We start from the raw sequence: 27552 nt of genomic DNA, 5'->3' as shown, positions 1-27552 counted from the left end.
AGAAATTGACAAGCTGGCTCTCACATGTTTTTATGGACAGAAGACCTGAAAAAAAACTCCCAAAGTTTTAGGCTATACATTGCTTGTTTTCAAAATCTTACGCAACTACAAAAACCAGTGTCATTGAAACAGTTGAGAGGAATTCAACAGATAGATTGCAAAATCAGATTCATGTATATAGTTGGCTTACTTTTTGACATAGGTAGTAATGTATTCAATTGATAGGATAACAGTCTCTCAAGAATGTCCAGTATTTCATGGTGGAAAATATACTGATCCTTACTTACTGATTTTCACTTGAAAATCAAATGAAATAGATAGAGACCTAAGTATAGAAGTTGAGAGTATAAAACTTTTAGAAGAAGGCATTGCAGAAAATAATTCTCATTTTGGAAAAGACTGCTACTTTGTTTTGACAGACATTTGATAAACTAGACTTTATTGCAGTAAACCCTTTTTGATCCTTATACAGTACCACTATGCCGCATTGACTGAAACAGTACATACATCTGACAAAGGATTTGTTATTTAGAATGTATGAAAAATTATAACACAAATCAAGAAACTGACAAGAAAGAGACATACTACCATTCATCATGAGACTAGAACCAAAGGAGACATAACTACACATCGCTTGGATAGCTTGAACAGAAAAGCACATGTTTCATGAATGGAGCAGTAGATTTTCATACATTACTGAGAAGAGTGGGAAGTTTTTTGAGATAGGCTTTCTCTGTACCTTTGGAGCCTGTCCTGGAACTAACTCTTGTAGATCAGGCTGGCCTCGAACTCACAGGGATCTGCCTGCATAAGCCTCCTGAGTGCTGGGATTAAAGGCATGCGCCACCACCGCCCAGCTGCATGGGAAGTATTTTAACAGTTTGAGTCCACTTACACAAAATTCTAGAAAAGGCAAAGCTAGAGTATAATGATAGGAAGCAGACTTCTGGTTTATGTGATGGAGATGGTAGGCAAAGGAAGGTAACTTACTGTACTACACAGAAACTGTTGAGGGTGATGGATGTTCTTTGGCTTTGATTTGGATGCTGGTTACATGGTGTGCATATTATCATGACTTTTTGAATTATTTGCTTAATGGGTACATTTTGGTTTTTGTTTTAAATCTTCAGAGAAGTTGATTTTAAAAATAAAACCGGGAGCCGGGCGGTGGTGGCGCACGTCTTTAATCCCAGCACTCGGGAGGCAGAGGCAGGCGGATCTCTGTGAGTTCGAGACCAGCCTGGTCTACAAGAGCTAGTTCCAGGACAGGCTCCAAAACCACATAGAAACCTTGTCTCGAAAAATCAAAAAAAAAAAAAAATAAACAAATAAATCAAAAAAAAAAAAAAAATAAAACCGGGGTGGTGAGATGTCTCAGCATAGAAAAGTACTTATAACAGATTTTGCCCTATTGTTGATCTCCATGTAGTATTTTATGTACAAGAACATTTTTTAGTATATTTGTTTATTTTTATTTTGTGTATATGGGTGTTTTACCTGCATGTATGAATGTGCACCATGTGTGTGCAGTGCCTATGCAAGCCAGAAGAGGAGAGTATCAGATCCTCTGGAAATGGAGTTGCAAATGGTTATTAGCCACCATGTGGATGCTGAGCTTGGGTTCTCTGCAAGAACAACAAATGCTCTTAAGCACTGGGCCTTCTCATTATCCCTGCTTTTGTATTTGTATTTTGATGTATAAATCTACAGTTTGGACATTGAGTGATTTCCCCAGATTAATACATGTATACACAGTAATCTAAAAACCAAACACTGGCATTTATCATTTCCATGAACACAGTTTTGTAATTTTCGGTTTATATAACTCAGTAAATTTTTCCTTCTTAGATTTTGAAATGCTAGCTAAACACTACTCATAAACTCATGTAAATTGTTATGCTTAAGACTTGGATTTGTGAGATTCAGGATATAGAAACTATTATGCTAATTCATTACTTTTTTTTTAAGACTAGGATGCCATTCTTTTAATCATTATAAGCTTCCAGTTAGGTACTGGTTTATGCTTTCTAGAACATCTATGTTTTACATGGTTCTGGTCACATTTATATCAGATCCAGTAGACTCATTAATTGCAAAGCAGTGGCCACTTGAAAGGATAGCATAGAGGCATATGCTGGCAGTTGCTTTAGGATGAGACCAGTGTGAAGCTCAGGTGTCTGAATACATTAGCACCTGGACCTGCTATCTTACCCCTCTACACTGACATTTTTCATCTAGGTTGTTGAACAGTGTTTTTTTTTTTTCCTTTTTATTTCAGTAGAGATTGACTTTGAGTACTTGACTTTGTGACTTCTGTTGTACCTGGCACTGTAATCATACAGAAATGAGTAAAGTAACTCTTGTCCTTAAGGAGTCCAGAGCCTAGAGGAAACTATAGTAATAATGTGAAGTGCAGTCAGTGATCTAAACAGGTAAAAAGTGCAGGACTGTTTAAAAGAGAGGGAATGGTAAATTCACGGGTATGGCAGGAAGAACATGATTTCCTTGGTTAATATTTAGAGTAAGTTTGAAGGTGGAACATGGGTTGGTTAGTGGTAGAATGCATATTGTAGATAGTGCAACTATTGTTGAGGTTAGGATGCAGAGGCATGAAACATTGTGTCTACAGAACTGATTTGGGCTGCAGATAGAGTTCATTTGGTAGATTGCTTGCCTAATGTGCACAAAGTCCTGAGTTTGCTCCTAACAGCTTGTAAATCAGACATAGTGGCACACACATACGGGGAGGAGGGAGGCATCAGCACAGCAGATAAAGTACTTACCCTTCAAACCTTAGCTCCATACCTGGTGCACACATAAAGGTGGAAGGAGAGAACTAATTCCGTAGAGTTGTCCTCTGATCATGCACTGTGGGCACACACACCAACATGCCCTATGTACAGTAATCATGTCTGGCTAAAGTGTGAGCTTGAGAGGAGCACTGTGTCTCCTTTGTTGTTCAGTGCTGTTGAACAAGCAGCTGGGGTAGATAAATGAAATACTGAAAGCAAGACTGAGTCTTAGTAAATTACTTCAGCTAATCATGTGTCAATCTGGCATATTATGTAAGGCTTCTATTGCTGTGATGAAACACTGACCAAACGCAACTTGGGGAGGTTATTTCACTCCTACTTCCATAAAGCAGTTCATTGTTGAAAGTATTTAGGGCAGGAATCTGGAGGCAAGAGTTTACGTAGAGGTCAAGGAGGGGTACTGGCTTGCTCCTCACAGCTTGCTCAGCCTGCTTTCTTATGAAACCCAGGACCACCAGCCCAGAATGATACCACCCACAATGGGCTGAGCTTCCCCATATCAGTTGCTAATTAAGAAAATGTTCTTACAGACCTGCGTACGGTTTCTGCTCAGATGACACTAGTTTGTGTCATGTTGACTAGCCAGCACACTGGGATACACATTGTATTCCCATTTCTGAAACACATCGTCTCACCCTTTCCCCTTCTTATTCCTTCTCTTCTTCCAGATGGCTGTGTATGCACACATGAGGAACTAAGGATCAAAGCTCAGCAATGTTGTTTTTCTGAGTTTTGGTCTCCTCATCTATATAATGTACAGATTACATGATTTGTTTAGTTTTCTTGAATGTATGAAACATGGTGGGTGCTCAATACGTATTTGTAAATGAATAATAGGAAAACTATCAGGGAATATAGTGAAAACAAATTATGACAGAATAAGCAATTAAAGATTTATGCACGGGCTTGAGGGTGCTCTTACGTAGATAAAATCAAGTAGTTGTATTTATAAATTTTCTTCTTAACATTTAGATTTGTGGGTCTCAGGCTATAGAAACTAGAGTATCCTTAACTGCAAAATACTTTTAGGTGTAAATCTCTATATAATATAACCATTACTAAGAATCTGTTACAGGAACTTGGGATATAGCTAGGAGGTGATAGTGTTTGATCTGCAAGTATGAGGGCCTGAGTTTAAATTCCAGCCATCACATAAAAAGCTAGGTATGGGTGCATGTTCTTGTAATCCCACCATTGAGGGCTGGAGACAGGCAGCTCTGGAATGCTCACAGCCTCCAGCCTGCCCCTGCCCCCACTTGTGAACCAGTGAGCTTTTAGGTCAGTGAGAGGCCTGTCTCATTGCAGTAAGGTAAAACATGATAAAGGAGACACCTGATACGGTGCTCTGGCTACAATATGTGTGCTTAGGAATGCACAACCACACGTTCAAAGCACCCCACCCCCATACACACAGTTTTTTAAAATAAAGTAAGAATGAGTCACATACTAAAAACATTTGGCTGTTGCTTTCTTCTAGATTCAGCTGTGGCAAGAACCCTTGAACTGAGCTCTGTAACTGTGGTCTCTTCTCTCATAAATTTAGCCATGAGCTTCCCTTTTCTTGATTTAAAATTAGAATTTTTCTGGGTGGGGTTGTACATACCTGTAATCGCTACTGTACACGAAGCTGAAGCAGGAGAACCACAAGGATGAGACTCACTTGGGTAACTCAGTGAGATCCTATTTCAAGATTAAAAGCTTCCAAAACGGGCTGGAGGTTTAGCTAGCTAGCAGTGGGGGGCCTGGGGCTCAGCTATGGGGACAACCAATGCAAATGAGCAGCTTCCCATGTTTTTGTCTTTTGTCATATTTGCAAAATGTTTTGTTCTGGAGAAGATTATAAGTATTTCTTTAAGTGTTTTATGGTTTGCTGTAATATACAATTAATGTCATTTATTCCTTTATCTTTAGGGGTCTTACTGGGCCATAGACACCAATCCGAAGGAAGATACGCTGCCTACTCGGTCAAAGAAGAGGGCACGATCTGTAGAACGGGTAAAGCTCATTATCATGATTCGTGAGTGTTGAGCATACCAGAAATGTAGACTAACAGTTCTTTTCCAGTAGAGTGGCTGTAATGATAAGCAAAGTAAGATTTTTGTTTGATACTGTTATGTAGTTTCAGAGCATTTTTCAGAACCATTTTGTTTGATCTTCACCCTTTGAGCAAAGGAGGTAGTTTAGGGATTGCTTGAAGGTTTTGTTGTATTAGGGCACACCTGCTGTGTGAGACTCACACCCTGGCCAGCTGAGCTTCAGCCTGGTATCTTTCTTTGCTCTGCACCTCCACCACTGAGGGTTGATTTTAAATAACAACCATTTCACAGGTGTTTTTCCTACTTTGATCCATATAAGAATCACTTGTATACAATCTGTGTGCCTGTGTTGGTATGACTCCGTGGTGAAAGCTAATTTCCAAGAATGAAAGAAAAGACCTTTGGTTAATATTTCAGTTGTGCATTTTAATACGGATAGTCAACACTTCAGTTGCTACCATATGTTGACTGCCTCTCAGTTTTCCTCACCCTTTCTACAGTTGCAGCATTTCAGCTAAATATCCATACTCATCCTCTTGCTGTTTGACTTGTTTCAGGTGTTTACTGCTTAGTAAAGCCTTTGCTAAAGTTCTTTTATAAAGCCACACATAGTTTATAGTAATTTTTTTTCTTAGATTCTTTTTTCCTTCACGGGACTGATCTCCCCATAAAGACAAAGAAAAGAAGTGTCCACATCTCTAACGTTAGTGTGCACATAGCCTAAGTGTCCACTTTTTTTTTTTTTTTTTTTGGTTTTTCGAGACAGGGTTTCACTGTAGCTTTGGAGCCTGTCTTGGAACTAGCTCTTGTAGACCAGGCTGGCCTTGAACTCACAGAGATCCGCCTGCCTCTGCCTCCCTAGCGCTGGGATTAAAGGCGTGCCCTACCACCACCCCGCTAAGGGTCCCCGTCTCTTAACGTTAATGTATCACAGAGCCTGTAGTAGATAGTAGATGTTTGTAGTAGATCAGGCAGAAAACATGGAATGTGTGGTGAAATAAATTTGACATGTGACTGCCTATTGCTGGTAAAGGAATATAATTTCTAAGTCTTAAAGATAAGGACCAAGGCTATATATAGTGAGACTCTGTCTTAAAAAGAGAATTAGGGTGTCAGATTAGGTTTGAATCAGGGCTACATGAGGCATGACCACAGAAAAGCTTAGGTAGGCAGTCTCATTGGAACCAGGCATAAATTTAATAATATTAAATGAGAATTTGGGACCTCCGTTATTTGCTTTTTAAATGAACCAGAGTTTAAGAAGATAGGTTTAATACCCGGATATGTTAAATACAAAACATCTGTTGTTTAATACAGCATCTGTTGGCAGAAATTTGAAGGAAGGAAAAACATGTTCACAGTGCTTAGCCCATGATATTATCAAGCAGTTTGGATGGATAAGGTGAGGGGCTGAGAAATTGTGGTTGTTTTGTTTTGTATTCTTCTGTTATTTAACTCTTAGGAAATTACTGGAGTTTGACTTTATTTTTGGAAGTTGGATTTGTCTATAGGGTTGGCAGCTTTGCATACTTTTTGGATATCAATCTTTTTTTTTTTACTCTGTAATTCTTAGAGAAACCTTGTTTACTTTTGAGAGGTCCAGACTTCCCTACAGACCGTTGACAGTTGTATAATCAGGGTCTAAAGAAATAGAGGATTCATGGTGGAGAAGCAGGTCCTTATGAATGTGAAATTTAGACATGGCACTTGGTAAATTCAGTTTTTACTGTGTGTTTTTTAATTTTTGCTTTTAAGTTAAAGTGGAAAATTCTCAAAAACAAGACATCCATATGGACCACATTTTCTAAATACTGTGGATGCTTGCTTTATCTTGGCTGAGTTGTCTGTTAGTTGGCAGTGTAGGAAAGGAACCTATGTGAGGAGATGAGTTGAGAGCAGGATTCATATGATCAGATAGACACATGCTTAATAAATATTCTGAAAGAGAATGTTCTTTAAGCTCAGGATAACTTCCTGCTCTGATAAACCAATGTGACTATTTTTAATGTGGAAAAATCTTAGGGGCTGGTTGTCTAGTATGTACTATTTTTCATCAAAGGGTTTTGTAGTATATATTGCTTTTATTCTAATACTACATTTTAAGTGACCATTGGATTTTATTTAAGGAAACACCTTAGATCATGTATGTTTTAGTAACATTTGTGAATTTAGTTAATTTAGCTTATCACGGAATAGTAAAATTAGGAACCGAGCAGTTTACAGTATGAAGTTGCAATCTGTCATTTTTTATTTAGCCTTTGGGGGCATCTTATTTTGTTTATGTGTACATTTTAAGTCAGTCGTCAACTGTGATTAGGTTTAGATAGAATTCCTTCTGCAGTCCCACATGTAAATGTGGTGCTTCTGAAGTAGAGGTATACTTGACATGGTGCAGGAAGGAAGGAGTAGTAGGACTGACAGCAGAAGGTGAAGGTGGAAGCTGGAGACAGGTTGCCTGGGTTTCCGTAACCCATTGTAAAGATATATCTGTGTGTGTGTGTTGGGGGGTGGTAGCCGCTGCAGGAAAATGAACAGAGTATGGTAGTGGTGTCCCTCGAGCACCAGTGTGGAGTTTGCTCGAGCACCAGTGTGGAGTTTTAAAGGGGGTGGCTAGGGAGATGGCCCAGCTGTTAAGAACACTGGCTGCTCTTCCATAGGACCCTGGTTCAATTCCCAACACCCACATGGCAGCTCACAGCTGTCTGTAATTCCAGTTCCAGGGGTCTGATGCCTTTTTACAGACATACCTGCAGGCAAATCACCAATGTGCATAAAATAATAATAAATTATTTTAAAAATAGTCTGTAATTATCCTTTTTGGGACGAAACAATGAAATTGAAATACTTAGTTCTTTATGGTGAAGAAAAACTAAGTTGTGTACAGTTAGGAATCATTTACATTGAATTAAGACAAGAACTGGAAGGTGGACAGATAATTAGAAAAGGGCTAATAATTTTAAAATCACTTAATTTTATTCATTATTTTGCATGTATGTATGGGGGGTGAGGCACACAAGTATAGGAACAGGCACATATGTGCTGTGGTATGTGTATGTAGGTTAGAGGACAAATTTTGGGATTTGTTCTGTCCTACTGCAGAGTCTGGGGATGAAGTCAGGTAATCATGTTTGTGCGGTAAGTACTTTTTACCTGATGAGCCATCCCGCTGGCCCAAGAAGATGTTCTTCTAGAAGATAGTCTATATTGACTGTTTATAAGATGGTCATGCAATTATTTGTGACACAGTTTCTCAGTTGAGTCAGAGAAAGAGTAAGGATGTGTTTAAAAGAAAGATAAAAGTTTTTTTTTCCCTTTTTTTCTTTCTTTTGGTTTTTTTGAGACATGGTTTTTGACATGGTTTTTCTGTGTAGCTTTGGAGCCTGTCCTAGAACTCGCTCTATAGACCAAGCTTACCTCGAACTCACAGATATCTTGAGCTTTGGGATTAAAGGTGTGGACCAACACTGCCCGACTGAGGGTTTTAAAACAGAAATCCTTTACGTAGGGGGAGGTTTCATATACATGAGACTCATTTTAACAACTGCATAGGATTTTTTAAAAAAAAAATTATAACACTATCAAGAGGGTTAGTTTGTGTACAATTCAATGCATAAAGTTTTATAACTTGAATGTTTTGGTACCTCACTGCTTATGAAATGTTAAATGAAACTTTCTCATTATTTCCATAAATTTTTCTTCTCAGGCTGCCACTAATCTGGGGGAAAAAGTGTATCTTGATATTTATTCCAACCTTTGGATGGATTTTAGTTTTCAGCATAAAGGACTTGCATATTTCTAGTTAGACTTAATCCTGAATATTTTGTTTCATAATGCTATTATAAATTGAGTTTTAAACATTCTCCAGTTGCTTTGCAAGCATATAAATTTGATTTTTTCCCATTATTCCCCTCCCTCCTTCCCTCTTTCCTGTCTTCCTTCTCTCCTTCCCTCCCTCCCTCTCTCCTTCCCTCCCTCCCTCCCTCCCTCCCTCCCTCCCTCCCTCCCTCCCTTCTTCCCTTCCTGCCTGCCTGCCTTCTATCCTACGATCTTGATAGTTGTAATTATTATTTTAAATGACCTGGAATGCTCTCTAAATAATTACATAATCTACAAACACTGATCGTTTTCCTTTCCTTCCAATTATTTTTCTTTCTTCTATGTTGGAAGTTGTACTTGTAAGCCACACTGAGTCTTGCTCTCTTGTTTCTATTTGACATTTGCTGCTTTTTTACTGAAGCATTTTTTTAACATTTAATTTGTTTGGTTAGTATAAATCTATAGTATGATTGTGTTTGAATTACTATTTTAGTTTAGATATATTTTAGTATTCTGTGCTAATTTACTTGTTGACTTTTAAACTATATCTGGTTATATATATTTTATTTATGTAAATATATAATTTCACATTCACAGTCTACTTAGAGTTAGTATTGTGCTTTTTCCATATGAGCGTCTTTGCTACTTTCCTCACCTTGAATCTTCCTTATTGTAATATATTATCTGTATACGGTGACAATTCTTGAAAAGACCTATGATTTTAGCCTTGAATACATGAATACGTGACTTTTAAAACTTAAGAAGAAAATATTACTTGTCTGTATCATCTTCCGTTTCTGGTGCTTTAATGAATTACTGCATTGAGTGAAAGGCCAGTCCTCTGGTGCTTTAATGTATACATCAAAGAACCAAGTTTTCTGTATGTTATAGTTTACTTTTGGCCAAAAGAACTTTTAGGTATGTCTTTTTACCAATAAATCCCCTCCCCTCCCCCATCTCTGAAAGGAATAGCCGTATTTTTATCACACGAGTAGTGTATGTGTGCTCTTACTGTGTGGATGTGCTGAGATAGAGTCTTGCTTTGTAGCCTTGACTCTGCAGTCCTTGCATCAGCCTCTTAAGCACTGGGACTCACTACATCAAATCACATCCTCACCAATGTGTTGCTTTCTTGAACACTTACATTATAGATTGACTCACTTTGATTTGCTAAGAGTATTGAGATTTTTTTTTCCACTGTGATTCTCTGTCGTTTCTGATGAGAAACTCTGTCATTTTCTTATTAATAGTTCCCCCATATGTAATTTATTATTTTTCTTTAGATGTTTTCTGTGTTTATTTTCCAGAATCAGATAGATATATCTAACTGTGATTTTTTTTTTCCACTTTTGTCTGTTCGTATCATGGTTTACTGAGTTGCTTAAATTTTCAGATTTGTCTTTTGCTCACTTTGGAAGTGTTAGTCATTATTTCTTTATATTTTTTCCTGTCCCTTTGTCTTTATTCTTTTCAGCCATACCAACTAGGTTTTTTTTTTAATTGTATTGACTAGTGTTGTTTACAGTGATATTTCCATTGTTTGCATGAATCATGAGTTGATAGTGTATGAGATGATTGGTTGTGTTTGTCAGCCAAGTGGAAACCTGGTGAAACAGATACAAACTGGGAACAGAAGTTAAATATATGGACTTATTTGAAACCTGCGTACTCATATTTTTAATAACTAAGGAAGGGGAAGAGTCCCAAGACCAGGAGAGAGAAAAAAATACCGTAATCATTTTGACTTGTGAGAAGTAGATTTAAGGTATATAATTTTTTAAATTTTTTGAAGTTTGTATGCATCTCCATTTTATAAAAGGACATAAAAGTTTTAGATATATTAGCATTATTAGTCCATACTGAAATCCATATTGTAGAAAAAGGAGGTAATAGGTATCTGTAAAAACAAGAGTAGACTCATATCCTGAGTCCTAACAAAAATTATGATTTGGATTAAACAGCATATAAGCCTATATTCAGAAGACAACCAAAAGAAATTTAAAATCTTGAGCTTGTGACCCAAACTGCAAGCAATGCTTATTCTATTAGCTTGTCAGAACTCTATTAATGTTAAACTCTGAACTTTTGAAATCCTAGTATAATATTATTATGAAAAGGTAAAGAAATTTTGTAAACTTTTATATACATCTTAGGCCATTTTTTTTCTAAATTTTATTTATATTTTTAGAACATCCTCTCAGACCCATGTAATCTTTAAGCTTTTATGCCTTTAAGTCCTTCCAACCTGTTTTTGGTTTTTTATTTTTTTCGACCCTCAGAATTAATATTTACTCATAACACAAGCATTTTGTCCTATGACTAACCATCATAGGAGCAGTTAGACTGCAGTTTTCATTTACCGACCATGGATGTGATGTTGAAGTTTTTAAGAACACGTTTGAACTTCTCTATAGAAGTCTGAATAGCTAAGAGCTTTAGCCTTGCTATTTTATAGGGGGCCAATCATATAGAACTCTATAACTCAGAGGGTTGCACTATGATAATTAATTATTAACTTGTATATAACCTCAGTCTTTCACCTTTAAAGAACATGATCGCATAATTAACATAACTATTCTTCAGTGAAGAATCACCAGCCTTATTAATGGAGAAAATTAATCAGAATTAGCATAACATGGTTAAATATTTAATATTTTTTATAGTTTCCTTATAAACTCAGCATTGTACATAGATGAATTTTTTTGTCATTTTAGTCTCTTATTTGCCCCCTTGTCCTTTAGACAAAATGCAAATCTCAATCATTGTCACCTCGTGAATTCTTCCAGCAATCCAGAACATTGCATAGATACATTTTAAACAAGAGCCAAAATACATAATATATATGTATGTATCACAATAAGAATAATTTAATTTTGCATTAACATATAAAAACCTGTACTAATGTGAAACTTGGAACTAGCAGTGTTTTTTATCTTAATCAATAATAATTTGTACCCAATTTTCTTTAAAGATAAGTATTTGTAACCCATTGGATCTAAATGATTAGAACCTATAATTTTTTTTCTGTAAAAACAAAAGCATAATTTTCCCCAAACTTTTACTTCAAAGTCAACACTTTCCAAAGTACATAGGTTGGTATAACTCAACATTTTTTCAAGCAATATCAAGACAGAGAAGAACCCTTCTCTGATGAGAAACTGCTGGCCAGCAGAAGAGACCTTGAGTGTTGTCACAGTGAAGAAGAACTTGGCTTAGGAAAGAAATATGGGGAGCGGTGCTGATGGGCACAGTGTCCTTGACTACCAGTATTCCCTGGAAAAAAAAATTTTTTTTGTTAACTTCTCCGGCCACAATCAAATATTTCCTGTTTCACAACCGTACAGTTTTTCAACTGCAAGGAGTCAATTCTCTGTAACCCGTACACATGCACATGTCTCCTTGTAGTATCTCCATCCACCTGTGGGCCAGAGAACAAAGAAGGAAGGTGGTGGCCCTTGCCATTCCTCTCTTTAAAGAAGTTTGTCTTTTGTGACCCAAAGTCCTGGAATTGATCCAGTAAAAACGTACAGGAGGCTAGAGGCAGAGGCTGCCTGCCTCATCTCTTTCAGGATAACAAAGGTCACTAGACAAAAACAGACAGGCTCATTCATTTACACACACCTTTTTGAATTTCTAGATTCATACTCCCTTCTCCAGGGAAACAGGGACACACATCCTTTACACATTTCAAAAACTAAAGCAATTGCTGTTGTCCTTCCTTAGTACCCTTAACCTTTAAAGTATCTATAAGTAAATGTATAAGCAGCCGTTTGCTGTTTTCTTGGACCATATACTTTTTTTACACTTATGTACAAATTACTTCTTGTTTTACAATTATACTCGAGCTACTTTTTTTTTTTTTTTTAATTTTTCGAGACAGGGTTTCTCCGTAGCTTTTTGGTTCCTGTCCTGGAACTAGCTCTTGTAGACCAGGCTGGCCTCGAACTCGAGCTACTTTTTATTTGTTTTTTTTTTTTTTTTTTTTTTTATACCACACAGCTAACCTCTGTTTTGTATTTACACTGCACGCTTAGTTTTTTATATTTACACTGCACAACTGCTGATACTCCCTGGATATATTTAACCACACCTCTGAGCGCCCTTGGAATCTGAGGTGTCCCTACGAAGATACCCTTCCCCAGAAGGCCCCATGTTGGGCACCATTTGTAGGAGCCCTTGAGGCCAAAGAAAAGTCAGAAGAAGCAGAAGACAGGATAGAATCAGGAAGTCTGTCTGGTCATGCCAAAGCATCCAAACAGCCCAGAGTTTATTTCAGAACTTGCTTATATACAAAAGCAGAACAAAGCACAGCACAGACGGTCAGTCAGTATCTAACCAAAAAAAAACATTCCTGTCCTTGAGTGAGCAGCCTCCTTTCCAACACGTGCTTGCTGCAAGCAGCCTTAATTTCTATTTGATGTTCCTGAGGTTTGTCATCAGCAGTATACTGTCTACTAGATAAGAGTGTTCCTTTCTCGTGGGGCTAAATCAGAAGTCTCTCATAGCCCTCAAGGTTATAGGAAAAAGTAGAGCAGGCAAGCTTGAACTCAAGTGACTTCTTTAAGTCAGAAATGACTCCAGATGGAAACCTGAGTCACACGTGGGTTCCCACAGCCTTCTACTCAGTCGTCAGTATTTTTTCGCTCTTTGAGATTGCAAAAACAACTTAAGGAAGGGTTTGTTTTAGTTTCCACATACGAGAATATGTAAACATTACACTTCTCTTTCTCTGCCTTATTTCATGAAATGTCTTCATTTCATTTCCTGCAAATGGCAAGATCTCATTCTTCATGGTTGAAAGATATTCCATTTTGTGTATGTATTAATATAGGCATTCTTGTACATATGCACACTTAATGCATACTACATTTATCTACAACTATTGATGGCCATCTCTGTTGTCTGAGTTTCTGCCCTGCCCAGTTCCTGCAATTGTTAAGTCCCAAAGAAATCACACAGAGGTCTACACTAGTTATAAACTGATTGGCCCATTAGCTCAGGCTTCTTATTAACTCTTATAACTTATATTAGCCCATTATTCTTGTCTGTGCTAGCTATGTGGCTCGGTACTTTATTCAGCGAAGCAGTCACATCTTATTTCTTTTGTGGCTGGATCAGGACTGTGGACCAAGCTTTCCTCTTCCCAGAATTCTCCTGTTCCTGTCTACCTGTCTAGTTGTCCTGCCTGTGCTTCCTGCCTGGCTACTGGCCAATCAATGTTTATTTAAAATATAATTGACAGAATACAGACCCTTGTCCTACACCACATCTCTTAGCTAAGAATAGTTCTGATATATATGGGTGAATAGAGAGTGTTGTCTTTCATTGTTGCATACCAGAGTAGGAAAGCTGAGTGATGTGGTTCTGAATTTATTTTATTATTTTATCTGCCTGAGTATTTTGCCCGCATGTACGTCTGCACCAAATGTGTGCCTGGTACTCACAGAGGTTGGAAGAGGACATTGGATCCCTTTGAACTTAGACTTACAGACCACAGTTGTAAACTACCATGTGGGTACTGGGAACCAAACTCTGGCCCCCTGGAAGGACAACAAATGCTCTTAATGACTGAGTCGACTCTCCAGCCCCTAATTTTAATTTCTAAGGAAACTTCATACTGATTCCTGTAATAACTTTAGTTACACTGCTGCTAACAGTGTATGAGCATTTCTTTGTTATCACATCTTATCAGCATTTTTCTTTGTTCTGAGTGGAATAAGATGGTTATAGATTTAATATGCATTTTTCATTTTTAATCATATTCAACATTTGTTTTTATGTATTCTTTTTGTTTTGTTTTTGACTCTACTCTAGAGATTGCTATGTAGACCAGGATGACCTTGAATTAACAGAGATTCTCCTGCCATCTGCCTCACCCAGTGTTGGGAACGTTGGGATTAAAGCTGTGCCCCACCAGGCCTGACTTTTTTGGTAGATTTTTTTTAGCTTATTTTTAGAACATTTATCACCTTTTAATTGGACTAGTTTTTTTAGATGCTAGCCCTTATCAGATAAACAACTGACATCTTCTGTTGTATAGAATGTCTCGTTGATATTCTGCTTGCTATATACAGAAGTCTTTTAGTTTGATGTGATTTCATTTCTTAATGAAATGTGCTTCTATAGTTCTATCCAGAAAATCATTGGCTATGCCACTGCCTTAAAACATTTACCCTATGATTTCCTTCTGGAGTTTTCAGTTTTAGGTCTTACTTTAAGGCCTTTGACCCATTCTAAGTTGATGTTTGTTGGTCTTCAGTTTCAGTGCATATGGTTATCCAGTTTCCTCCGGCATCTTTTGTTAAGAAGCTATACTTGGTCTGGTGTATGTACTTGGTACCTTTGATTAGAGTTGGGTAGCTATGTGTCCGAGTTTGCATTCTGTTGTTTTGTAGAGAAAAGGTTTTACTAGTTTCGCACTCCCCATTACAGACCATGATTGAAAGAAGCCAAGGCAAGAACTCAAGTAGAAACAAAAGAGGAATGCTGCTAGCTAGCTTGTTTTCTGTAGCTTGCTTAAATGGCTTTTTTTATGTACCTGGGGGTTGTAAGGAGAGCGGGTCCTTTTGTTTTGTCCTGCCCGGCTAGCTTACACCCAAAATAACCACACAGACATTGTATTAGTTAAATTACTGCCTGGCCCATTATATCTAGCCTCTTCATGGCCAACTCTTACATCCTGATCTAACCCATTTCTACCAATCTGTTTAACACCACGAGGTTGTGGCTTACCAGGAAAAATCCTAACCAATGTCAGTCTCAGGCTGGAGCTTCATGGCATCTGCCATACTGCCCTTCTTCCCAGCATCCTGTTCTCTTTTCCACGCCTATCTAAGTTCTGCCCTATCAAAAGCCAAGGCAGTTTCTTTATTCAACCAATGAAAGCAACACAAATACAGAAGGAACTCCTACACCACCCGGGGGCCACTTGCCCAGTGGTGGCACTGCCCACAGTGGGCTGGACCCCCTCATCAATCATTAATCAAGAAAAATGCCCACACGCACACCTGTAGGCCTGTCTGATAGGGGGCATTTTATCAACAGAGGTTTCTTCTTCCCATGTGACCCAAGCTTGTATCAAGCTGATGAAAAAATTCAGCACACTGAGAATGAGGGAATTTATTTCTGGGTTGTCTGGTCCATTAACCTAAATGTCTGTCTGTTTTTATATTAGTATTGTGCTGGTTTTTGTTACTGTGGCTCTGTTGTTATATATGAAAACAGATGTTGTGATACCTGTAGCTTTGCTCTTTTTGTTCAAAATTGGCTTTGTTTTTTGTTTGTTTGTTTTGTAGTTTTTGTTTATCTCCCTTCTATATGAGTGTAGGTTGGTTGGTTTTCCTGGTTCTGTAAAGAATACACTTGTATTTTGAGTATTGTCTTGAATTTATAATTTACCTTAGGTAGTGTGACCATTTTAGTGTTTTCCTTTGGTTTCTTTCTAAAGTTCTTTTGTCATTTTCCATGTAAAAGTGTTTCACTTCAATGAGCTTGGATATTAGATTTTGGTGGGGAGCTCTTATGAATTTGGTTGGTTTCATGAGTATGTGCAAATTCATTGTTGAATAGAAAAACTGCTGGTTCTTAATATTTTTGCATCCTACTTTATAAAAAACGACACTTACTGGTTCTGATATTGAGGGAATTCTCTGATGAGACCTTTTGTGAGTCATACAAGTTTCTGAAGCTCTCTGTTTTCTCTAGTTCTTGTTCAGGTTAGATTGTTCCTATTGATAAACCTTTTAGTTTACTAATTCTTTTTCTTTCTTTTCCATTCTTTTTTTTTTAAAAGATTTTATTTATTTCTTAAGCATACAATGTACTGCTGGCAAGGAAGGCACCAGCTCTCATTACAGATGGTTGTGAGCCACCATGTGGTTGCTGGGAATTGAACTCGGGACCTCTGGAAGAGCAGCCTGTACTCTTACCCTCTGAGCCATCTCTCCAGCCCCTCCTTTTCCATTCTTATATAAAGCCAATGCCACTGATTAATTTTCTTTCACAAATGGTATTTACCTAGTTTTTATTTTATTCATTTTTGTGTTTTTAATTCTTCACTGAGCTTTTCCTTATTTTTGTTCAAATGTTCTTTATTTCATGAGCATATTAATAGCCATTTTAATATCTCATTCATTCTAACATCTTAATCGTAGATGGACATCTGTAGATTAATTTTTCTTTAGGGCTTCTTGTTGCTTTCTTGGGGGTAGGATGAATCCAGAGCCTTGGACCTCATGCAAGCCCACAATTACTGCTACTAAATGATGAAACTAGCTCCAAGTATGAGCTTTAAGAGTCTTGCTCAGTTATGGCATGTGAAGGTCAGAGTTCTATCCAGAGAAATTGGCACCATGGTTACAAGTTATTTATATTTTTTTTTCTTAAACTTTTAACATTGATGTTGAATTTTTGAGACACACACTCCTTAAAAACAGACAACATTGTGTAATGTTTTGGAACCTTATGTTTAACAGTACATAGGACATATTACTTATGATATTGTTTTGTTGTTTTATGTGCAAGCAATAGCAATAATATTATACCAGAGAGGCTTAAACTCAGGTGAAGGCAGAAGTGTAGATTGGGTCAGAGGGACACAGAGTCCTGTTGCTCTGCTGTCATTCAGATGCCCAGATTCTTTCTAATCTTGTTTTTCCAGTGTTTCTTTGTTGTTGCCTAACTCAGCTTTCAGGATAACCAAGACTAGTCCTATCATATGTATGTTCCAGTGCATAAGCTGCAGACATTTCATGTTTTACTCACATTTCATTGACCACTGACATAGTCACAGGGCTGCAGCTAGCTGCAGATAAGCCTGGGAGAGGTAGTTCCAAGCCTGCAGCTTTGAGTAGATAACTGGCTGAAAAGGAGAAGTGAAGAAGGTTCTTAGGAGCCAGCTCCACCCTACACTTCCCTATCATGAGATTCACTGAAGTTGTAAGGGTGTAGCTGTACCAGTAGACTTGATAGAAATAGGTCAGTAGTAGTTCATAATATAGTAAGAATTTGGAAGGGATTTTAATAGATACTCATTTTCATATTTAAAAAACACAAAACTAGATGTTGGAGATTTTGACAAAATCCCTTTCAAACTGTGTCAAACTGTTGGATATACGAGCTAATAATTGTTTATTTTGTTCTTGTATTTTAGGCCTCAACTCCATATAGCATAGATTCAGATTCTTTGGGAATGGAGTGTATTATTTCGGGAAGTGCCTCTCCAACTCTGGCAATCAACACTGTGACTAACAAAGTAATTCCACTTTTTCAACATTTCTAAATGTCTTTGAGTAATATATTTAGTTTACTTTTATATTGACAATAGAGTTGTGTATGGTGAAGTTCAGATGTTTTATCAATTTGTTTTGAAAATTTGATTGGTTTTCCAAATATGTAGTTGAAGGAAATAATTGTCAAATTTTATGAAATTTTCTTCTCAGTTTCTTTTCTTGTTGATTTTATAAAGTACTATGATAAATAATTTGAGGGAGAAAGGGCTTATCCTGACTCACAATTTAAGAGTACAATCCATCATGTTGGGAACCCAGGTACAGAGTGATGAATGAATGCCAGTACTTAGCTTGATTTTTCCATTTTTATATAGTCCAGGGTCTTAACCCAAGGTATGGTCTTCCTCACAGCTAAGATGGGTCCTTCCACAGCAGTTAATGTAATCAAGATAATCCCTCATGGGTGTGTTCAGGCCTATCTCTCAGATGATTCCACTAGAATCAACATAATAGGCATCAACAGAATCCCATAAAACAAGCAATTTGCATAATTCTAACAACCGCATAGAGATTTTGTAATGGTAGTCAACCTGTTTTTGTCATATCCAAGTCTAGAAATAAACCCAGAAATCACATTTGGTAGTCTGCTGTATTTTTGGTGATATTGGCAGCTAGATACACAATGGAGTGCAAATGCCTCTTCTTCCAAGACAGTTCTCTGTCAGAAGTCTTCACGTGTGTTGGGAGCTTTATGAGTTGGCTCTTCCTGTGAACCACGGAGTCTTGAGACCGCGCACCTTTGTTTGTTATTCGTGTTCACATTCCTCACTCTTGCTTTTACCTTGTCCCTCGAGCTTTTGCCCTCTTCTCTTCCTAGCTGTGTCTGCACTGTTTTCTGCTTTTCAGTCTTTGATTTTTCTTATTCACATATGTAAGTACAAATTTTATATCGTGTACCTATGGGATTTGTTTATAGGAAGGTAAAGATTATCAAGGTTTTATTTGTGACATAATCAGATTTTAATTTGGAAAGGACACTTAGAGTAGAAGTATAATTATTTTTCTTTCCATATGGCAACTGTGGAATGATCACAGTCACTTGGGAAGGAAGTGTTTGTGTGTTTCCTGGTAGTGATGGAGTTCTGTGATATCCTAACAGTTTGATTACTCTGTCTTTGTGAATAGGGCCTAGACATCTGTGCATCTCAGTAGCAATTCTATAATGCTGTGCAGCTAAACTGCTGGTGAAGTATATGATTTGAAATTGGAAATCTCTACTATAGCTTTTGCAGTAGTCTAAAAGATGCCGAGGGCCTAACAACCATGGACAGCTGAAGTTATTAGGACCCAGGAAGAAATAATGTTAGGACCTTCTGACCAAGTCATATGATGTCTAAGAAGTTGCAGTTTTTGCATTTCTTTCTTAGATACCCAATACCAGAAAAACCTTCTGCCTGTCTTTCCCCACCCTACACGGACAACCACACTTGCACATGTACCCGAGGGGCCGAAGAGGAAGGAGGCAATGGAGACAGACAGCTAGTGATTCAGGGACCAGGCAAATATGTGGGGCGAGATAAAATTTTCCTTTGGGACATATCTTACCAATTCATGACAGATGTCAGAGGAACAGCAGCCTTGAGCAGGCGTGAGTGAGGGCTGCAGAAGCCTGAGGGAGCAGACTGTGAAATGAATGGATATTTAGGAGGAGACAAGATCCTGAGAACCATTGGGAGTTGAGGTTTCTGTAAGCAATATCTACTTTTAAGTATTTATTAAGTCCAAATTCTACGAGTTTGGGCTCAGATTTATAAACAAAGTAGGCAGAATCTAGCAGTCTTTCCAGGGGACAAAAATTGCATATCAGTTAGTGAGAGCTGTGGTGAATACCAAGTTATATTGGCTAGAGTTTGTTCTCTGACTAAACACAGACCATGACAGACTAGCCTCAGCTATTTGTAGAGTGGTGCGTGAGTATTCTTGGTAGAAGACAGCTACATTCTATTTGGAGATCATCCAGAGCTATAATTTCCCACAAATTACTGATCAAAGTTCCATACCTTTATAAATCACTGCTGCAGATTATTTTAAAAACCAATAAAAGAATATACCAGTGGAATAAGGAAATATAATAAATCTCAAAAATAGGAAGGGAAAGAAAAAAAGAAATAGAAGGAAAGAAAACAAAAAGCATTTAAATCTGGTTTTACCAGAAATAACATGAAATGTAAATACAAACAATACTTAACTTTAAAGGCAAGGGCTTTAGACTGGTTAGGGGAAGAAAAGTTCACCTTGGCACTACTTATAAAAGATACATCTTAAGTGAAAATTTGTATTTTATAAGGGGTATTTGTATTTATTATGAAACGATAAATATTTGTATGTATCTAATAGCATACCCTCAAAAACTGACAGGATTGAAAGAGGAAATAGACAGATCATTATTTATAATGGTAGATTTTAACATGTTTTTTGGGGGGGGGATAGAGACAGGGTTTCTCTGTGTAGCTTTGGAGCCTCTCTTGGACCAGGTTGGCCTCAAACTCACAGAGATCCACCTGCCTCTGCCTCCCGAGTGCTGGGACTAAAGGCATGTGCCACCACTACCTAGCTATTAACATGTTTATAAACTCAGAACAAGAAAATCAAGATCACAATAGCAAACAACAACAAAAAATTACATTAGAGTTGTAGAAAATTTGAACCCAAATTAGAAAATCTAAATTATAACAGTTGCAAAATATGTAGTAGTTACCAAAATCAATCATATAATGATGATTTATCTTAGGTCATAAAGAAGGCCCCAGCAAATTTGGAAGATGTATCAATAACCATACAGATTGTATTTTTATTACAGTAGAATTAGGCTTAGAGGTCATAGCAAAAGGATAGTCAGAAAGTTTCTCCAGAATTTGTAAAACAGTAGGCTCTTAAGGATCATAGAAATAAGACATAAATTGAAAAATACTCAAAAGTCAATGAAAAATACAAGTGACTTAAGCCTGTGAGATACAAAGAATAGCCTCAGTTATGTATAATAGGCCTCACAAAGGTTAAGTATTAATGACTTAAGTGTCTGAAAACAAGCAAAACAAACGAAGTGAAGGATGATGGTAATAAAATGAGAAGTCAGTGAAATAGAGGTGACTATTCAATAAACAAGAAGCCAGAGAACATTTATGAGGACATAAAAACACATGTCTGGAAAAGGTGAAAGTCATAATGTCTTGTATGAGGTAAGAAAGTACCAGGCAGTAGCTGGGCGTGGTGATGCATACCTGCAGGCCAGCACTGGTCTTGCAAAAGAAGGGACCAGGCAGAGAAGTAGGAAGGAAAAAAACATCCAGTAATGTGGAGAATTTCACAGTCAGACCTGAAATAACATGGATGGTACAACTAGTCTAGGAATGATTATTAAGACTGTTATGAATGCTGTTCACAGAGAAGCTAAAAGACATGTTGAAGATATTATGTAGACACATGGGGAGATAAAAGAAGCTGTTGAGTTGTCATTCATGGATAACTTGATTGTTCACATAGAAAACTCAAGCATGTACAGATAAAGTGATAGTGTTTTAAGATGTAAATTTGTAAACTCTCTTGATAGTAGACCAGTATTTGATCTTAGAAATCAGTTGTATTTCTATAACTATCCACAGATAGAATTTTTAAAAAATGTATATTAATTAACTGTGGGAAGGAAGATGGACGCACAGACCATTGTGCATGTGTGGAGGTCAGAGGACAACTTTCTGGAATTTTCTCCTCCCACCATGAGGTTTCTAGAGTTTAAAATTAGGTCATTATACTTGGCCTACATATGATCTTTCCATTGAGATATCTCAGTGGCTCAGTATATTTTAAGGGAGACATTTAAATTAGCATTAAACTATGCCAAGTACCTAGAATTAAATAAAAGATGAATTATATATGAAATTTTAAATTATTATTGACAGAAAATAATGGTATAACTAAACACGCAATCTTTATGTAGATGACTATTGTAAAGAAGTCAGTTTTTCCCCAGTTGATACTGATGTGATGTCAGTCAAAATCCTGATGTACTTTTAGAGAGGGAGGGAGGGAGAGAGGATGGATGGAAGGACTGACGGAAGGACGAGACAGATTGAGAATGTGGGAAGCCAAATGGCCAAAAAGAAAATATGGGCCTAGGGAACAGCTCAGTTGGTAAGGCAATTGCCTCTTGTAGTATAGTACTTGCTCATTCGTGTGACAGAGTACCTGACTAGAAAAAATTTAAGGAAGGATTTGCACTCATGCGGGGATGTCGTGGCAGCAGAGGCCAAGCTGGTCACATTGCATCAGCATTCAGAAAGCAGAAAGTGGTGTGGCACTGTCGACAATCCCTGAAGGCCCCACAACCTTCCCACATGGCACCACCAGCCAGGGACCAAGTGCTAAATATGTGAGTCTGGAGGGGGGCATTTCATATTCATACTACTGAACCTTACAAACATGAGTGCCTAGGTGAATCCTAGAACCCTTGTAAAGATGCTGGACGTGGTGATATACATTGTAACCCTCCACTGAAGAGGGGGAGAAAGGGAGGAAGGATCCTTGGCTCAGTGGCCAGCCAGTTGGGCTTAATTGATAAACTAAGTCAGTGAGAATCACTGTCACAAAGAAGTCGATAACATTGCTGATGTTGGCACCTGTGGTACTCTAGTCTGTACACACAAACTTAAAGGAGAATTTGTTCTTTCAAATATTAAGCAAGAGAACGCCTACTATAAATGAAATTGTGGTACTAACATAAGAATAGATATAGACTCTTTGAATAAATCCAGCAATGTCTTCATTAAATGTACAAGGGACCTTCTGTGTAGAAAAATCAATTTTACATAGCTCTGAAGTCTAAATTATAAAAGAGTTCTCAGTCAGATAAAATATTTTTAATAGGAGGAAAGCAGTGATATTTTGAGCAGATAACGCAATAGGAAACAAGGCATTGTGGAGTAACCATAAATAATTCTAAAATAGAAAAACATGTCAGGTTGTCGGGGGGGTGGTGGCGGCTCATGCCTTTAATACCAGCACTCAGGAGGCAGAGGCAGGTGGATGGATCTCTGTGAGTTTGAGGCCAGCCTGGTCTACAAGAGCTAGTTCCAGGACAGGCTCCAAAGCTACAGAGAAACCTTGTCTTAAAAACAAACAAACAAACAAAAACCTATCAGTAGTTGTAGATGGTCCATATCGTAGAACAGATGAGGCCCCTGACATGGATGGTGAGGAGGAGCACCAGCAAGGTTTGGGGAAAACAGTGAGGTGGTGTCAGCTCTGGATGGCCAAGTAACTCAGTCCTTTTCATGAGTCCATTGACGTCAGAGCTGGCTTCATAATAACATACTTGTTGTTTTTGTATTTGTTTTTCACTGGTGTGCCCAAACCAGTGGTAGATAACATTAGTCTACTGCATTTTAGCCTAATTGAGGTACCAGCACCCTCCGTACTAGTAGTAGGTCTTTATATTCTCCACTGCCACAGATCTCAAGCTAAACAAAACTTAAAACCAGGTTTACTTTGGTATAGCAGGAAAAATAGTTGTACTGAATTGTTCCCATGGAGCACATGCATGTTTAGCATTCCGTGGGGGAGAATGCAGAAATACTTTACTGAGTACAATGAGTATTTTAAAAAAAGCATGTGTGTGGTTGAGTTGGGAGCTGTCATGTTCATGGATTTCTGTTTTCATTTGGAAGAACAATTGTAACATTATTTAGTTTAAGTGTTGGCAAATAATATTTTACAAATGAACATAGCAATGCTGCTACTTCAGGAAAAACAATCAGTATTGACTGATTCTTAAGGTAAAATCCAAGCTTTCATATGAAAGACCTTGAATTTTAGGGGACTCCACTACAGTGAGTCTGCCACCTTCTCACCGCTAAGATATTTCCGTTTCTAATGGGATTGGGGTGGTGTTAACAGATGTGATAGTGAAATATGTCAACACTTAGAAGATGATTTAAGAAATTGTATTCCAGATGATGTTATAACATTACATATAGATAATAATTTGCAGTTATTTCAAAGTTCAAGGTAGAACAGATTTGACTGAGTATAAAAAATTTAATGCCATGGTTTCTAATTCCATATTTCAACTTCAGTTTTTTAAAACTTGATATGTGGCATGTTTTGATGTGTCAAAGATTATCCATAGTTACATGAGTTCATTAATGCTGTTTGTGCTTGCACTTAAAGCAGCACATCAACTGACTGCATGTTGAGCAGCTAATGAGAAGCTAGGCGTTTCCTATCAAGTCAGACACCGAGAAGTTACAAAGATGTAGAACATCGCTCTTTTCATTTTACTTCCAGTGAATGAAAATTTTAATGTTAGCATGTAAATTGGGTTAATGCCTATTTAAGTGAGTTAATCAATTATAAGTTGTTACAATTTTCAGTATGCCATATATGCCAATTAAAAATATCAAATATCCATCGTTTTATGGGTTTTTAATTTAAGAAACACTGTGATGCTTTTGAAATTTTTCTTAAAAGGGAACATGTAGTGTGAATTCTAGTTTGTCTTAATAATAAAAACTCGGAGTCAGATATTAGGGGGTGAAAGATGAAAGATCAGAGAAGAGCAGACAGCCACTAGAGAGTTCTTACCTCTACCTCAGACCGGAGGGGCAATCCTATCTCTATGAATCATCAGACTGAATGAATGCTTTCTCAGATGGAATACCTTGACCTCCTGTCTCTTCCTGCCTTATATTCCTCTGTTTGCCAGCCATATTCCTTCTTCACTTCACCTCTATCCCTAGTGCTGGGATTAAAGAAGGTGTGTGACTCCCAAGTGCTGGGGTTAAAGGTGTGAGCCACATTACCCGGCTCTGTTTCTCTGTTAGACTTGATCAGTCTCAGGTATACCAGGGTGGCCTTGAATTTACAGAGATCTCTGTCTCTTGTCTCCCAAGTGCTGGGATTAAAGGTGTTTGCCACCACTGCCTGGCCACTATGGCTAGTGGCTGGCTCCACACTCTGATCTTCAGGCAAACTTTTGCTAGACCACAAGCAAAATACCACCACAGGAATACACTTGCATGTGTGGACACATCTACCACACATGATAGAATTTTTTTATTACCTTCTGATATTAAATATTTACTAATTATACCTGCTACATTTTGTTTATGTTCTAGACAGGTATGCTCTTTAGATTGAGAACAGTAAGAAAATTATTTCATGGTGGTGATTAAGGAATTAACATTTGAACTTGGAATTGGCACAGACCCTGAAGGAAAGACCACTGGCTTTTTGTTTTATGCTGTAGGGTCAGTTTTGGTTTTGTAGTGCTGCTTTATAGCCCTCTTCACTGTAGGAGCTGTGTATTCAGTTGCTGCTCTTCTTTACATTCCAGGTAGCATTGTACAACACTGATCAGGACGGCAGTGATAGTCCACGCAGCAGCCTTAACAACAGTCTCTCAGACCAGAGTTTGGCGTCTGTTAATTTGAACAGTGTTGGAAGTGTGCATAGTTATACACCGGTAAGTCCTGATGAAGTTAGTTTCTTTGTTAGATATTCATTTAGTACAGAAATTCAACCAAGCATACATTAAATGCCAACTTAAAAAAAAAAATGAAGATGTGGGCTAATGAGGTAGCTCCGCGAATTCCATCCCCAGAATCCACATGGTGCAGGGAAAGAACCGATACCTTCAAGTTATCCTCTGGCCTCCACATGTGTGTCATGGCACATGCATGCATACCAGCACATACATATAAATAAAATAAGTGAAAGAAAGATGAAATGTGTATTTCTCTCTACTCAGTTAATAAATTCAGCCAGTAGAGCAGTCTGATTTTTTTTTTTTTATTTCAGTCTGGAAAATATGGCCATGGTGTGAGGGACTTGTGTATAAATATTCTTACTCTTGTACTCATTTGTTACCTTTGGGTTATCAGACGTTCTTTTTGGAAGATATGGTTACAGTCCTTCCTGTTAAACAGTACAGGCCCCAAGAGTTATACAACATGCTGTTCATTGTTGTAATAGGAAAAGCACAGAGGACAAAGATACAAAGCCTCTCTTCTTCACCAGTAGGTATGAAAATCAAAGAATGCTTGTGCTAGTTAGGTTTCTGTTGTTATACCATGACCAAAAGCAAATTGGGGAAGAGAGGGTTTATTTTCTTACAGCATACAGTCCACTATAGGAAATCAAGGCAGAAACCCAGTAGGTAGGAACTGAAGTAGCAGCTACAGAGGAGTGCTGCTTAGTGACTTACTCCTCATGGCTTGCTCAGCTTGCTTTCTTTTAGTACCCAGGAGCACCAGCCCAGAGGTAACACTACTGACAGTGGGCCAGGACCTTCCCCTACAGTAGGTAGTTTTGTTTTGCTTTGTTTTTTTTTTTTTTTTTAAAAATGCCCCATCGGCCAGTCTAATGGAGACACTTTTTCAATTGAGGTTCCCTCTTCTCAGATGTATCAAGTTGACAAAAACCTACCTAACACAACGTTCATGTCCCTTATACGTAATGGTGTAGTACTTGCATGTGGCCTACACAGTTCACTTATTTTAAATCCTCTTTCAATGACTTAAATACCTATTATAATGTACACAACAAAAGAATTTCCCCGAAAATATTTTTTATCTGTTTGGTTGAATCCACAGACATGGAACCCACAGATGTGGAGAGCCTACTGTACTTAGGTGATTAAAGAAATGAAGAGATTGTTAGTAAGCAAACATTTAATGATTTTTAGTTGCTTAAGTGTTAAGTGTCTTGATACCAAAGAAATCAAAGATTAGGGCTTAGTATTATAACATAAAAGTAAGCATTAAACATTTATTGGATCTGAGACTGTAGTTCCGTTGATAGAGTGATCGTCTAGCATGCATGAAGCCTTAAATTTGGGCAGGTAGTACTGGTCTGTAATCCCAGTACTTGGGATGTGGAGGAAGGAGGATCAGAAGCTAAAATGCCAGTCTCAGGTATATAATGAGCTCAGATTCAGGCTGGGATACCTGAGACCTTGTCTATGAGAAAGGAGGTTGGGGGAGGGGAGGGGCAACAACATTCCTCAGACTAGAGGACAAAAGAACTAGCATGTCACACCTGTTGTGTGAGTATCAGACTGTTCAACTAGGCATTACAGACTGCTGCTTTCATTTAACAACAAAGTGTTGCCAGGTGGTGGTGGCGGCATATACCTTTAATACCAGCAGAAGCAGATGGATCTCTTGGGTCTGAGGCCAGCCTGGGTTACAGTGTGAGTTCCAGGACAGCCAGGACCACACGGAGAAACCCTGCCTTGAAAAACCAAAAACAACAGCAAAAATCCAACGAAGTGTCAGTCAGATATTTCTTAGCAACAGTGGACAGTGCTCTGTGGTACAAGTCTGTAGCCTTAGAAGATAATTTATATGTGATTAAGCAGTTTTATTTCTTACATAGATTAGTTTAAGAATCTACATAAAGGACTAGGCGGTGGTGATGCACACTTTTAATCCCAGTACTTGGGAGGCAGAGACAGACAGATCTCTGTGAATTTTAGACAGCCCGGTCTACAGAGTGAGTTTTAGGATAGCCAGGACTACACACAGAAACCTTGTCTGATTAAAACAAAACAAAAAAATCTGCATAAAACTTAAAAGTGTATAATTATAGGTAAGTAATACT

The 27552-nt window shown here is 37.8% G+C and overlaps 1 protein-coding gene across 4 annotated transcripts in view; it reads left to right on the top strand.

Moving 5' to 3' along the window:
• The window catches only part of Foxj3 (forkhead box J3), a 107081-nt gene that overhangs the window by 66138 nt on the left and 13391 nt on the right, over positions 1–27552 (top strand). For 2 of the 4 annotated variants that reach the window (XM_041651689.1, XM_041651690.1), the window contains exons 5-7: positions 4725–4808; positions 17817–17918; positions 25286–25414. In XM_041651689.1, coding sequence (XP_041507623.1) covers positions 4725–4808; positions 17817–17918; positions 25286–25414 — 315 coding nt within the window. The remainder of the gene's footprint in view (positions 1–4724; positions 4809–17816; positions 17919–25285; positions 25415–27552) is intronic. The other 2 variants (XM_041651691.1, XM_041651692.1) reach the window with 2 other exon arrangements.

Source organism: Microtus oregoni, unplaced genomic scaffold (genome assembly GCF_018167655.1).
Source record: "Microtus oregoni isolate MIOR12 unplaced genomic scaffold, Mior012 000005F_ref0000423, whole genome shotgun sequence".
In the NCBI taxonomy this organism is placed as follows: domain Eukaryota; kingdom Metazoa; phylum Chordata; class Mammalia; order Rodentia; family Cricetidae; genus Microtus; species Microtus oregoni.
Note: the sequence above shows the minus strand (reverse complement) of the source record. Positions and strands in the feature narration are given on the sequence as shown.